This window comes from Hippocampus guttulatus, chromosome 3 (assembly GCF_054856545.1).
Source record: "Hippocampus guttulatus isolate MCC_2025c chromosome 3, RoL_Hgut_1.0, whole genome shotgun sequence".
NCBI lineage: Eukaryota > Metazoa > Chordata > Actinopteri > Syngnathiformes > Syngnathidae > Hippocampus > Hippocampus guttulatus.
In genome coordinates this window covers 6,284,443-6,299,802 of record NC_141263.1, presented here as the reverse complement: position 1 = coordinate 6,299,802, position 15,360 = coordinate 6,284,443, and the positions used below count along the sequence as shown (strand labels likewise).

At 40.2% G+C, this 15,360-nt stretch overlaps 1 protein-coding gene across 1 annotated transcript in view; it reads right to left on the bottom strand.

Moving 5' to 3' along the window:
• Positions 1-15,316, bottom strand: part of mettl15 (methyltransferase 15, mitochondrial 12S rRNA N4-cytidine) — a 71,409-nt gene extending 56,093 nt beyond the window's left edge. Inside the window, exons 1-2 of the mRNA XM_086107434.1 lie at positions 15,256-15,316; positions 12,640-12,852 (exon numbers count right to left, since the gene is read on the bottom strand). Of these exons, the coding sequence (XP_085963560.1) occupies positions 12,640-12,840 (201 nt within the window). The 5' untranslated portion in view covers positions 12,841-12,852; positions 15,256-15,316. The remainder of the gene's footprint in view (positions 1-12,639; positions 12,853-15,255) is intronic.
• Between the last annotated feature and the right edge of the window lie 44 nt (positions 15,317-15,360).

Below are 15,360 nucleotides of genomic sequence, written 5' to 3'. Positions count from 1 at the left end.
TATAGGAGCTGCTGGAAAGGTAGCCACTCTTGCGGCGCCATTTTGAAGTCAAAATAACAAAAATAGCACAACACAACACATAGGACACAGACAGTCGTGCAATCTTCACCACTTTTCTGCATACACTTATAGATGAAAGAGGAGAGGATCAAAGTGTCCTTTCACCAGTGGGTCAGAGACGTCATGCTGAAAATGTGCACACATCTGCTACAAGCCAAGTTTTGAAAGCAAACACGAAGCTGTTGCGTCCATTGACGAAAATAGATTAGTTCACTTCTCCTGTCCCACGTAATCCGCTTCAAACTCCAAGCCGCGACTCCCAGTTCCAAATCCGCATCGGCGCTCCGCGCTAACGCTCCTTTCTTCTCATCGTCGGCTCCTCAAGCCTTACATCCATCCAGCCGCAGACCTTTCAACAGCACCGATCTCTCCGCTGAACAAAGCAGGGCTGTGAAAAATGCTGCCCATAACAGGCGCAAGACACAAGCGACTGACCACCGACTGACAGTCAAATGGCACCGACATTCCTCCCAGTCAAAAACTGTGCTGGTATACCCATGCTGCCGAGAAGGCGCAACCACCAAGCACATATCTCCTCCTTGATGAATGTCGTGGCCAAAAAATGCTGAAAAAAGTCCACATCAGGTCCACACGACGTAACAACAAACACAAAGTGATAAAACAAACACAAAAACAACAAAAAAAGCAAGGCTCATGAGAGCACTTGCCGACGACTGCCTACTCGGGGGCACCATCTTGACTTCAAAGCTTGTTCAAAGTTTGTGGGGGTCAGACAAAAACACTTGGCTCTAATGTTCAAAGGCTGTAAAAAAAATTAAAAAATAAGGAGAGTAGCACGACCAATTTATTGAATATTTGATATTAAGTTGCATGGCATTTGGAAGAAATGTTGCTCTGTGCAGAATTATGAAGAATGGTATTGCTTGACAACCTCTGCTAAGAAACAGACATCAGCCAAATCATTTTCACATTGTTTTGCATATGACATATAGATAGGTTGGAGGGTAGGTCGGTCCTGGGTACTGTGCAATAGCCTGCGAGTGAAGCAGGGCAGTGACAGCAGGCTGTCATTGAAGCTGCTTCTCTGACTGGAGATCTGGAGATGGTGCTATGCACGAGATGCCTAAGATTGTCTATGATGGCCAGCAGCTTTTTCATTGTCCTCCTTTCCGCCACACATCAGGCTGTCTCAAGCTCACACACACACAACACAGTCGGCCTTTTGTCATAGTTTATCCAGGTGAGTCCATTTTTGTGAGGAATCCCCCACCAAAAACCCTACAATATATATGGACAAACTTGTAGATACACCTCGGTTAATATCTATTGCTATCTATCTATTATATACTGTATATATATTAGAGATAGATAGATAGATAGATAGATAGATAGATAGATAGATAGATAGATAGATAGATAGATAGATAGATAGATAGATAGATAGATAGATAGATAGATATTAACAGAGGTGTATCAATATATATACAGTATATATGTATATATACCTGTATATACACACAGTATATATTAGATAAACCTCCAGTGGTCACAGAAATAATTGCAATCTGACAAAGGTGCATTTGGCCAACCATCTTTTGAGTAACCCTTAGGGGTAAAAATATTTCAAGTATACTTTCGTTAGTTTTTCTTTTTTTTAACACAACCTAGCCAGGTTCATAGTTAGACCCATAGCGATGCGCTTAACAACGAAAATACTCCAGCCAGTCATTTACAGTATGCCGAGTCGCCAGTAAGTCATTGTAATGCATTGTTGATTGCCCCGTTAACCGCTCATTGCCATTTTTATCAAGTTATTCAGCGAACTACCTGAGCACTATGTGGCGATGCACTGTACACATGCAGGCAAACAGTTGTTTGAGTGGCAAAAAAAAAAAGAATAGGTAAATGGACTAGAAAATTGGAACAATACAGTTTCATTCTCGCAAAGCAAATGAATTTCACACCGGTGTCGACGAACATTCTTTGTTACAAGCACTTAGAAAACCTCTGTTTTCTCAACCAGATTTGCAAAAAAAGTAGGTGTACTATTCAATTACTAATGCTGGCTGTTGTTGATGAACAATTCGATTCAAAGTATTATACGTGTACATGGATATAATCTTATATGAAAACATTCAAACTATATGAGTGCATGGATGGAATCCTCTGTAATGGTTTACAACTAAAAATGCTGCGGATATAATATGCGGAGTGTCCGACAACTCAACAGAACTACCTTAGCAATGACAATGTAGGACACCAACCCACTATAACTTGTGCTCTCAGTGCTAGACCAAGTAGACATGGACCAAGTAGGTAATGCCATCGTGCACAATTTACAGCGCGGCACAGAATCGAAAAGCAAACAATAACACTAGACTAATAACGGCAGTCAAAATAGCTTACAATTCTTCCAATCTCAATGGGTATCATCTCCACTCCTTGTCCGGCCATTTGGGCATAACATTTTCCGCACCCTGAGCATCTGGCTCGTACATGTATGGTCCAACATATATCTTGAAAACAACACCCCTTTCCTCCAACTCTTAAACACCTGGATCCCTCATATGAGTTTGAAACGTCACCTTCCAAATCGATTTCTGACTGGCTTGGTACACTTTCCATAGTGAGCCCAGCTATTGTTGTTTTCAAGTGATGTCACGTCATCAATTTCACTTCGGGAAAACAATTACTGAGTCAAATTTACGATATATAAATTATTTTTCATGCTTTATTTAATGTATTTTGTTGAATTACTTCTGACACAAAATAAAATATTTCGTTTGGGATTTCTTCAGTGGTGTCCTCCTTAGTCATCTGCTGTAAAGTCAATTTAGGCTCAAACACCAACGGATGGTGCGATCTGACACAGATGTACCTTGACATCAGTGACGTCAATGTACTTTGACATCATTCTCGAACAGAGCGCGCAGGAATAAGGTGGCGAGCCTTCCGGGTACTTGCTGCTGCTACCTAGCTTAGAAGCACCCTGTTTTTTGTTCACATTATCTATAAAGACAATGTGAAAAAGCATATTCATTCAATTGTTGCCATTGCCCACAACTCATGCACAGTCACTCAACACACCGACCGCCTCACTCGAATCAACATTCAAGCTTAAATGTCTCCCTTGCCCTTTCATCTGAAAACATCCTTTCTTCTGCCACCTTTGAAGACATCGCCGCCACATTCACTAAGAAAGCGACAGAAACAAAAGCAAACAAAGAGCAACATCGAGCTAGGTTCACGACAACTACAATATTTGCAAAGAGCGCTGCAAAGCATGCCATCGTTACAGTCTAAAAGCCCGATGTTGAACACTTCACAAAACCAGAAAAGTGAGAAAATACATCTTAAGGGGTGGGATAGATGTTTATACAACCCAAGAATGTGATGAAAACCACCTGCTTAGATAAGTGGAAGCCTCCTGTATTTGTTTCACTACTGTTAAATCAACATCAATCTAAAGAATGTGTAAATGAAAGGACTAAAACAACACTGCAGGACAAAGTGCCCGCAAAGGACTTGTCTGCTCAGGAAGACTGAACAACCTGGCACGCTGTAGACTCGGGGAAACCTTTTGGATAATGAAGTACTAGACTGTATTCGGAGCACACCACAACCAACTATCCCACAATGACATGTTCTACTCATGACAGTAATGAGGCAAGGGAGGAGAGGGACTTCTCTGACCACTGATAACCTCAGACTAAACTTGTAACTTTATGAGACCAAGACCTAATATCTGTCTGTCAGTCAGCCCTAGTATCCTTGGCTGGAGTGTTGAATTTCAAGAATCAATTATTTAGAAGCCTCTTCTTTCAATACTTCGGGCATCCAAAAAGGAGTGTGAAAAAGAAAATAGGTAAAGCATTTGCAAAGTGGTATGGTTTTCAAACTCAGTATCGTAAAAGGACAGGTAGCAGTTTTCTTATAGTGTCTGCGAATAGTCCTGGTGTCTTCATCCATTCTTTTTTCTGTCAACCTCTCTATCACACTCACACTCCACTCAGGTGGAGGATAGACAGAAGGTGGACTAGTGCATATACAAATGCTGCACATCGTTTGTAAACAGCACATCACCGCTGTGTGGCCCAAAGCTTATGTGCAAAACGAACAAAATATATTTCCAAATATGTTCAAATTCATTTTTGTCCACAAAAGAATACTCTTGGTCCCACTCCATCCGTTATTTTTATGTAAAATTAACAAATTTAAAGTGGTGAAAATAGTTTTAGAACAAATCCATTGTTGCTCTTGAACGTTCAAAATGTCTGAGAAGTTTCGGAAAACTCAGCCTATTTCCTTGTTCTGCGGGAGCCGTGCAGTGAAACTGTCTATTTTGTTTGAAAGTCTGGGTGTTTTTTTTAGACAATAATGTTTTGAAATAGCAAGGTTCGATCAACTTAAGCAGGCTTTTTTTGGGCTTGTTTGAATCCCTTCGATGCTTTGTTGCAGATAATGTTGTTTTTGGCAGCCATTTTAGATTTAGTCTTAGTTTGTTGGGCAAAAACACTTATTATAGTCACATTTTAGTCATTCATATAGTTTTAGTCTAGTTTGTGTCGACGAAAACGTAAAAAGCTTTTAGTTTAGATTTAGTCGACAAATACGCAAAAATGTTTTTGCGTAGTTTTAGTCAGTTTTAGTTAAAAATAGACAATGTCTACCCAATAAAAAAGACTTTCATATCTACTAAGGATAATGCATTACACACAGATTAAGTGGTAACAGTGGAATGAATGCAATCATTATTCCAAAATAAGCCAAGAACGAAAACATTTTCTTGGGCAATTGTTGTGCATTTATTTCTGTGAACCAACCTGCTCAAGTGCAATGAACATACACATATGTTCATTCAAAATATGAGCAATGGATGAGGAACACTTAAAAGTATGAAACAACATGACATTTTAAGTATGACACTTTAAGCACAAAAAAATAAACAAAATAAAAGCAACAATGTTTGAAAAAGATAGACTCTAGAAGGGACTCCTATCCCTTGTGCAGTTATGGTGTAAAGTTTATTTAATCCTCAGAGCTGACAGAGAGGATGATTTTACATTCCGATTCCATCACTGCAGTTCAGTATAGCATGAGACCCCTGTGTGATATGAAAGAAATTATTGACACATTTCATCCCATCATCCAAATAAATAGCAGATGCCTACAGATGTTATAATTCCTACATGTGTCTAAATTTACTTTTAATATTTGATAATACACACAATAAGCGAATGAATTGGCATTAGCTCAACCAAACTAACTTAAGCCTTAGGTTAGACCATTTGCGCTAGGAGTGACCTGGAAAACTTACAATTAAATTTATCACAAGCCGACTGTCAAATAAACGTTTCTTTCATGTCAAAGTAACATGTCGGATTTTTAGCTCTGCAGATACGGAAGGGAAAATTCGCCACTTTTGTAAAACGCGACCGCACCTCAGCGAGTGTTTCCAATCAGAAGCAGAACAACAAAAACCCAATGTGTAAATGGTTAAAACATTGTTGTTTTTTTACTCCTCTTTCCATATCGTCTCAAAAACACACAAAAAAAATGCCAATTGCTTTGACAAGCAGTGGCGAAATGAATTTACCTGGGTCAGGCAGACTGAGGAAGCCATGCGTTGTTATTTATGACAAAAGCACTGTGTCCCAACACAGCAGGCAATTGCTGCCTCTTTTGTGAGACAGCCATCAACTACCTAGCTTGTTTTCTTGCTTGTTATATTATACAAAAGGGAACTGAGAATTGCGTCAAATTGTTGAGACGATGATCTCGGTTGGACAGCATTGAAGGTCTAATTTTAATTTGCTGAAGTTTTCTAGGATGCCCAGAGGAACACGACGCTAGGTAATCATCACAAAAATAATATTAAGTACCGTAATTAAAGGCTTGAGTTATATGTAGCAACTGTGCACCAAAGCTCATCGTATTTGTATTCTGATTCGAATAGTCCTGCACTCAACAGTAGGGCATGCTGACATTGTTTGAAGCTTTTCCAAAACCAGAACAACTTAATGCTAAAAAAACAAACCTTCACAGCCATACATTATTGTGTCTCCCGGTATTTTGAGATAATGATGCGCACGCAGCTTTTGATGACGTTGAACGAAAATGAGATTATAGACTGCATGACTGGATTTGGATCATAGCTCGAAGAGGATGAATTCAAAATATACCAAAGTTTTGTTCTTAGCCTTGTTTAGTGTTTTAGCTGTGTGATTTAGGTGATTATCCTGTTGGACAACGTGTGGCCTGTGACTGGCACCAAGCTTTCAGACATTGGCAGCACATTTCGCTATATTTAACTTGATTGACAGATTCAATCTGTGCTTGATGCAGCCAAGTGGCGCTTGAACATACCGGGTTTCCTCCAAGCCACAGTGTTCTTTTCCTTGTGTGACTGTTTTTGCATCGGTAGTCATAGAGCTGATGTGATTTACCAGAAAGGTCAACATGCATTTTGACACATTCCAGTCTCAGTTTGAGGTTATTCATTTTTTTCTCTTTCTTAAAAAGAAAGAGTAAATCACACACTCTTGAACAGAGCCACATATCGAATGGTAATCCCACTGAGTCGAACCGAATAAAATCTGTCCACTTTAAAATTGAATCGTCCATGAATCGAAAACCATATTCAATCGTCTTTTGTGGACTGATGCACACCCCTAGTATTCTGGAGCAACAAATGGGAGCCCTTTGTTGAGGTTAAGTCTAGTTTTGGTAAAGAAAAGGTGGTGGATAGCAATCCAATCAGTTGCATAATGTACAGTATAATGGGTAAATTTGAAAATGTGTACATACAAAACAGCTCTTGATGAAAATTATTTACGAAGTAAAAAACGTGTCACAATCAAGGCAGCAGAGATAGCTAACTGCTATACAATCTATGGCAGGGGTGTCAAACTCATTTTTGTCGAGGGCCACTTTGGAGTTACGTCTTCCCTTGGAGGGACAGTGAAACTGAATAAATGTTTCATTTCATATATTTCATCAAATCGTGTAATTACTTGTACACAACAAATTGATGGATTACTAGTTTGTTCAATTTGTTGTTTGTTCAATTCTTGTTCAAGTGAGTGTGAACAGGGTCACAAAAATCTCAACGTTATTGCACATGACATTTCGACATTTCGGTACAGATTTTAGCAAGGATCATTGAAGCTGACAGGCATGATTTACTTTCGCGGGCCACATAAAACGACGTGGCTGGCCGAATATGGCCCCTGGGCCTTGAGTTTGACATGTGTGATCTATGGTTTGATTAAACAGCAGTTTACCATACTTTGGCTGATGAGTAATTTTATATAAGAGACTCTTTTTCCACAGCCACTCAGGCTATTATTCTCATTGTCCACAATGATATCTAGTGGCATCTATCTGATAGCGATGAATGGTTTACTACAGGATTAATTGAGACTATAATTTAATCACAGCTGCTTCTAACAGTTATGTTCAAATTCAGATTTCTCATCTCATTCTCTCTCCAATTGACACTAGCAGAGTTTTACGGCTTTACACTTTAGCCATTTTAATGTAACATGGCAGCCCCCATCATCATTTATGGAACATCAGTATGATGAATGAATGAATGAATGAATGAGCAGACATCTGTGGTGAAGCAGCAATTCTGAATGTATCAAATGAGCGTGGTGTACAGCATGTACTGTGCAGCAAAACAAAATCTATCAGACTGTTTTAATAACATCTGATTGGCAAACTGTCTTTGGACAGTTGGCAAATGGGCGGGCAGCGGAGGAGTTTAGAGGTGCTAAAGTTCAGGCAGGAGCGACGCAGCACCCTGTGTCGTGCCAACAGAATTACAGTGGCGCAATTCCTGACTAACTTAATGACCCGTGGCCCCCACCTGTCTTGACCATGCATTGTACAGATAGATACGCATAGATTTATATTTACATGATATACTGTACATCTATATATAGATGTGGGGCAGCACTTCCTCTGTGTTTTGCCACAACAGAAGTCTTTTGACTCATGCCCATCTGTGCAAATTATACATATATTTAACAAAAGCAAAGATATAATCAATCGCCCTCTCTCTCAACAACAACAAAAAAGGAACAAATTGATACAGACCAAACATTATATTACAATATTGAGAGATGCAATCATCTGCCATAGCATAAGGTACAAAACGTGATTTGCATCAACAGTTCTGGAAATAAATGAATGGTCAGTTTTATCACGATTATTATTGTGCTTTTAGTAAGGCTGTCACAAACTAATCTGATCATTTTAACGATTATTCCATCGATAATCCCAGTAATCGCCACCCTGCGCACCCCCACTCCCGCACATACACACACTGCCCAGTTTTATGGTTTGACAGTGATAGACTTACATCTACAAATGACACTTAAGTTGGCCAAGGTTGGTGTATGCTAATACTATTCTCACTTAAAAGTAAACAATATTTTGGTATTTGCTTTCATATAAACCATTGTATGCTGTTGTTCTCTCTCGCGGGGGCAAGCCCTAGTCTGCTCCCATAAATCTGTGGATACAAGGACTTAAAAAAAAAATAACATGCAACATCTCTCAAGGATATGACTTCTGACCTTAATTGTTTGTCTCACCTTTTATTATAAATCACAAACAGCCACTGTGGACCGTTGCAGATGCCAAAACTCGGAAATGGAATTACTCAGAACATGGCGTGTTACCACAAACAACATCCATCCATGCATTTTCTGATCCGCTTTATCCTCACAAGGGTCGCGGGGGGTGCTGGAGCCAATCCCAGCTACCTTCGGGCAGTAGGCGGGGGACACCCTGAACTGGTTGCCAGCCAATCGCAGGACACCCCAAACACCATACATCAGGGGTGTCAAACTCATTCTAGTCGCGGGCCAATTTGGAGTTACGTCTTCCCTCGGAGGGCCGTTATGACAGTGAAACCACAAAAATGATTGCTTGTACACAACAAATTAATAGACTACTACCTTTGAAATCAGTCAAGTGGATTCAGATAAGAAAACCTTTATTAGTCTCGCAATGGAGAAATTCCCAATTCACAGCAGCAAAGTTATGAAAGGAAGAAGTAGAACAACAAAATTATAATATTTTTAATATTATAATTATTAATATTATAATTATACAAATTATAATATATACAAAATATATAATTATATAATATAATTATAATAGTTTGTTCAAATTATTGTTCAAGTAAGTGTAAACAGGGTAGCAAAACCTCAACGTTATTGATTACACATGATGATTTGACATTTCGGAACAGATTTTAGCAAGTTGACACACATGATTTGCTTTTGCGGGCCATATAAAATGACCTGGCGGGCCGGATCTGGCCCCGGGCCTTGACATTGCCATACATAATCTAATTTGCTATAATACAATTAAAGATCCAGCTGCGACTGAACCGCTGGCCTGCTCTTTATTTTTCGTTCACATTTTCTCACAATCATCATGTCACTTTTTACTCATAGCTCAGCGCTTTTGCAATGAGACAAAGGCAGTAAACTATGCTCTGATAAGTGAACTCGAGAGGCTTCACAACCATTCAGTGGAGGGAGCTGTGGCCTGGCTAATTTTGACATTTTTGGGCAAAAAGGGGCATCAAGTTTAATTAAAATCAAAATCCACCTAGATTAATTTTTCAGATTTTTTTGAGTGATTTGGCATGGAATGACCCATGGAGCACAAAACCTTGACAACATAGCATTGTAGGTGTGCGGCGAGAAGCATGCGTCCATCAGCAACAACTGTCCGTGCCGGAACATGAATGAGGCTAAACATTGGTTCCGGGTGGCGCATTATTATTATTTTTTTATTAAAAACATGTTTCGAAACATGTATTTTTGTTTTGACCAATTTTTGTGATGGACACAACCGACTTGGTCGATGTATTTTTTTTCCAGCCCTGTGATGCTGTGATGCGCCGCATCCTACTGAGAATCAGTCACAGTCCAAAGGCCCCTGACAGATCAAACTATGGCCATCATAAAACATTTATTAACTGTAGAGGTGAGGTTTTACAGTAAGTAAGATTTTGGTCATCTTAACTGCTCTACTAATGTTAATCCCTGTAACATCAAAACAATAAAACTACTTTATACGCTCCCGCACGTAAAAATAAGTTAACAAGGACTGCCCTGAAAAATTACAGTACAGTTACAATAAACCACTGTTAGAGCCGACAGTTGGCAATTAGCTAGGTGGCACCAAGCACGAGCAGCTGGTGTTAGCAATCTGTTACATGGGTTGGACTTCACAATTACTTCAGGCCCTGCATCTTCACTGTAGCCACAATAATAAGGGTGATATGGAGTCTATCCCAGCTTTCTTTGGGTGAGTGGCAGGGGTACACCCAGGACTGGTCACCAGCTGTCATGTTCCGTATTTGGCAGCAGGTGGCAGGCGTTCATTTTTGCCGCCTGCACACCTGCTGCCTATTTGTCAGTGATTGCACCTGCTATATCTAGGCGCTCCGGAGGTCGACTCACTGCCGGAGTATTGCATGCCGTGCCACTGCTGTTGCCCATGTATTTTAGAAAGCGCTACTCGTGTACTATTGCTGTTCTTTACATTCTTCGACATCCCATTGTTAAGATTATCGTATTTGCCTAATCGATTCCCTTGCCGTTTTTTGCAAGCGTTTTTCGTTGTCTCGTTATATTATTTCCTGGTTTTCGTTAGTAACCAGCGCTTTCTGTTTTTCAATTAGACGGTGTTATTTTGGTTTGTAATAAATATTATTTTGTGAGACAGTCCTTTTTCAGTGTCTGCTATTTCGGGGATCCACTCATTCTCGTTTGCTCTGTTACGTACGAAGCAGTTCCTTTTCCTGCTTCGTGCGTAACTTGACACCAGCAAGCTTATTTATGACAGTATGTAGTCCCCCCCAAGAATCTGCAGAGAAAAGGGACTGATTCTACATTGAACCCTCATTCTGTGGAAAGCTTGATTGCGCGGCATGAAATTTTCCGCGAGTATTAATAAAAGCTACTTAAAATGACCAGCTATAAAGCAAATTAAAAACCAAAACACTTTGCAGTTCTATATTGAACATTGAAGTCAAGATGGCACCCGAGTAGGCAGCCGTCGGCAAGTGCTCTCATGAGCCTTGCTTTTTTTGTTGTTTTTTGGTTTGTTTTGTCACTTTGTGTTTGTTGTTACGTCGTGTGGACCTGATGTGGACTTTTTTCAGCATTTTTTTGGCCACGACATTCATCAAGGAGGAAACTCTGTGCTTGGTGGTTGCGCCTTCTCGGCAGCATGGGTATACCAGCACTGTTTTTGCCTGGGAGGAATGTCGGCGCCATTTGACTGTCGTTGCTGGACAGTCCCGGGGCGCTTGTGTCTTGCGCCTGTTATGGGCAGCATTTTTCACAGCCCCACTTTGTTCAGCGGAGAGATCGGTGCTGTTGAACGGTCTGCGGCTGGATGGATGTAAGGCTTGAGGAGCCGACGATGAGAAGAAAGGAGCGTTAGCGCGGAGCGCCGATGCGGATGTGGAACTGGGAGTCGCGGCTTGGAATTGAAGTGCATTGGCATGGGACAGGAGATGTGAGCCAATCTCTTTTTCGTCAATGGACGCTACAGCTTCGTGTTTGCTTTCAAAACTTAGCTTGTAGCAGACGTGTGCACATTTTCAGCATGACGTCTCTGATCCACTGGTGAAAGGACACTTTGATCCTCTCCTCTTTCATCTACAACTGCTTCAGACAACAAAGTGTATGCAGAAAAGTGGTGAAGATTGCACGACTGTCTGTGTCCTATGTGTTGTGTTGTGTTATTTTGACTTCAAAATGGCGCCGCGTGAGTGGCTGCCTTTCCAGCAGCTCCTATATTTTTTTGTTCTACTTCTTCCTTTCATAACTTTGCTGCTGTGAATCGGGAATTTCTCCATTGCGAGACTAATAAAGGTTTTCTTATCTTATCTTATATTCTCTTTGTCCCTCTTGGGCAGATTTATTTGAATTACTTATGAAGTGCAAAACATTTCACAAAACTATCGGACTGAGACAGAACAAATGATATGAAAGCAAAGATTTTAAAAAGTGGTAACCACCCACTTGAATACAATTCATACAGCAGAAAAATATATCAATATTGAAATTCAAGATAAATCTGAGACCATCAATCACAATAGAAGTAGTGACAAACTACTGACTGTATTTGTGTGTAGCCTATACATAAGTAGCACAAGTCTAGAATACATAAAAAAACAAAAAAACAATTGCAATATGACAGCACGTTTTTTTTCTCTCGGTTTTAATGTCGATTGTGAATCTTAGAGTTTTGTGACATTTTTTAAAACAGCTCTTGGTGTTACACTTCTCAAATGAGAAGCAAAGGAAAAACGATCTTTTATCGTTGAGCTGCATCGGTGATCCAGCACCTTGTTGCAGCTTGTGCAAAAGAGCTTAACTCCATCCTTGTGCAAATCTTTAGGATATGACCTTACTGTCTCAGAAGCAGTGATGTTTGCCAGCTTTTCTGGGATCGGGGTATGTGTTCAGAGAAACCAATTCATTAGCGCTATTCACCATCTACAGGCTAGCTCCATCATAATTTGAAGAATGCAATGGAGCACAAGATTGGGTGACAAATCATAAAAAATAAAAAACTTACTTGACCTGGGTGGATGTTCAAGTGTTGAAGCACCTCTTCAAGCATCACAGGCATGTGAGGAGGCTTTTCAGTTGAAACACCAGAAAAGGCACAAAGGCCAGCTGTCTGAGAGTGCAAATTGAAATTCCATAATTTCTGCATTATCCGCGCTGTTTTCTGAAACAGTCGGCAGGAGGGAGTGGGCACACGGAAAATCACCATCCTTAATTTGACCTGAGGAGAAGGCAACAGCAATGATGAGTCACGGGTTATGCAATATATAATTTATCGCAAGACATTAACCAATTTTTAGTTTTGGAATGGAAAATATGCTAACTATGAGTACATCACCCAAACAATAAATAAAAAAGAAAAAAAATCAAGCTCAGGGGTGATATGTTGGACTGCAATCTTCCATATTAGGTGGACAAGCTTAAACCATGTTGCGTTAATATTTCTGGTATAAAATGGATATCCAATATGGCAGTGTTTCCCAAGCAGGGGTACGCGTACCCCTCAGGGTACATAATCACATCGCAGGGGGTACATGAATATAATTTTTAATAATAATAATTTTTTTTGCCCGGGTCAAGAAACTGTGGCAAAATCACAACAGCCGTGTGTGATTTAGATATAGGCCAAGATGGCGCCCGAGTAAGCAGCCGTCGTCAAGTGCTCTCAAGATTCTTGCTTTTTTTGTTGTTGTTGTGTTTTGTTTTGTCACATTGTGATGAGACGAAAGGAGCGTCAGCACAGAGCGCCGATGCGTATGTGGAACTGGGAGTCGCAGCTTGGAATTGAAGCGGATTTACATGTGACAGGAGATGTGAGCCAATCGGGTGGGGGGGGGGGGGTCGTCAATGGATGCTACAGCTTCTTGTTTGCTTTCAAAACTTAGCTTGTAGCAGACCTGTTTGTAGCAGACATATTTTCAGCCTGACGTCCCTGATCCACTGGTGAAAAGAACATTTTGATCCTCTCCTCTTTCATCTATAACTGCTTCGAACAACAAAGAGTATGCAGAAAAGTGGTTAAGATTGAATGACTGCCTGTGTCTTATGTGTTGTGTTGTATTATTTTGTTATGTTATTATGACTTCAAGATGGCGTCACGTGAGTGGCTGCCTTTACAGCAGCTCCTATACTTTTTGTTCTACTGCTTTCTTGCTTTCATAATTTTGCTGCTTTAAATTGGGAATTTCTCCATTGTGAGACGAAACAAGGTTTTCTTGTTCTTACTCAAGTCAGTGTGTCATTAAAACTTAGATGACTGATGGAAAGAAAGCATAACTGCTGCAGTATAGTGCGCCTGAGTATTGTTCTTGTGCAGTGTTTTGTTCTAGAGGGTTAAAGTTTGTATGCCTGTTTAAAGAGGTAGTTCTGCGATTGGCTGGCAACTAGTATCAGGGTGTACCGTGCCTACTGCCGGAATTAAGCTGGCATAGGTTCCAGCACACCTGCCTGCGACCCTCGTGAGGATAAAGCATTCACATAATGGAAAGATGGATGTTCTAAGAGTTTTATACAACAAAAACAAGTTTGGTGTTTGTAAATTTATATAATTGTGCTTAATGGAAAAGAAACTAAATTTTTCAATTTGATAATCAGGAGTGTTATGTTCGACTTTTGGAGAACCAACAACACGTAGAGAGATGGGGCACTCAAGGTATGACAAAAACATTTGGGGGTGCACAAGCCAAAAATGTTTGAGAACCAAGGCAGTAGGTCACCACATTTTTAACCAAAGATTGATCCCTGCCAGGGAAACATAGACTATATTGTTAAGGGAATGCCAGAGCAGGCGAATGCTGAAAACATGAGCTTGAATGATAGATTCTATACACAGTAATTTACTATGAGCAAGGGCCACTAGACATGAAAATGTTTATTTCCCAGGTTGTAGCAGCACATTACACAACCACCAATCTGAGCCATTTATCAGTCAGGTTGGCATACGACACAAAACTGCCTACAAAAAGCACCTAAGTGAGTCATTTTGTACTAAATAGAAAAGGACTTCAGGTGTATCCTGGCAACAAGATACATTAAAAATCGGAGTGTTTAACTGATTGAAAGTTCCAATTGACCCGATACATGGAGAAGATTTGACAGGGACGATGAACAGAATATTGGTCAGTTACTCCAGATGAATTCACTGAATTTCAAATGTCAGTGATTGATCTTCTGTCAGACTGCCTTACCAAGCGTAGTTGACAAAACGAAATAAGCTGTTAAGAATTTATTACAGTGGTGTAAAAGTAAACTTTACTTATACACCACTATACTTACTTAGTAAGGGTTGATAATGTTCAGGCAATTGGCTCAAAATCTTGCTCCAAAACAGCATACATGCAAAACAAAAAACAAAAAAAGGATGCTAACATTAAGATGTAATAATCGGTTCTGTTTGTGCGTGCTAAAAAAATGCCCCATCAATATAAATGTTGGTGAAGGAGCCGCACTAGAATCTTCGGCTTCCTGCAACTGTTCGTCAGCACGTGTGTTTGAATGAGATCCAAATTTAGCATGATCCTGCGATCGGCGTTTGATGCTTGCTACGTGATAATATTGGATGATAGCACGCGGTAAACGCGTCTTGAGCAAATACATCAGCAGCAGCAAAGATAAATAGACTTACTTAAATTTAACGAGGATGAACTGTCCTTGTGGAGTTCCTATTGACGTTTCGGGGGCCAATAGTTGTTTAACCGGAAGAAGCAAACACGTAGCTCCACCCACCAGA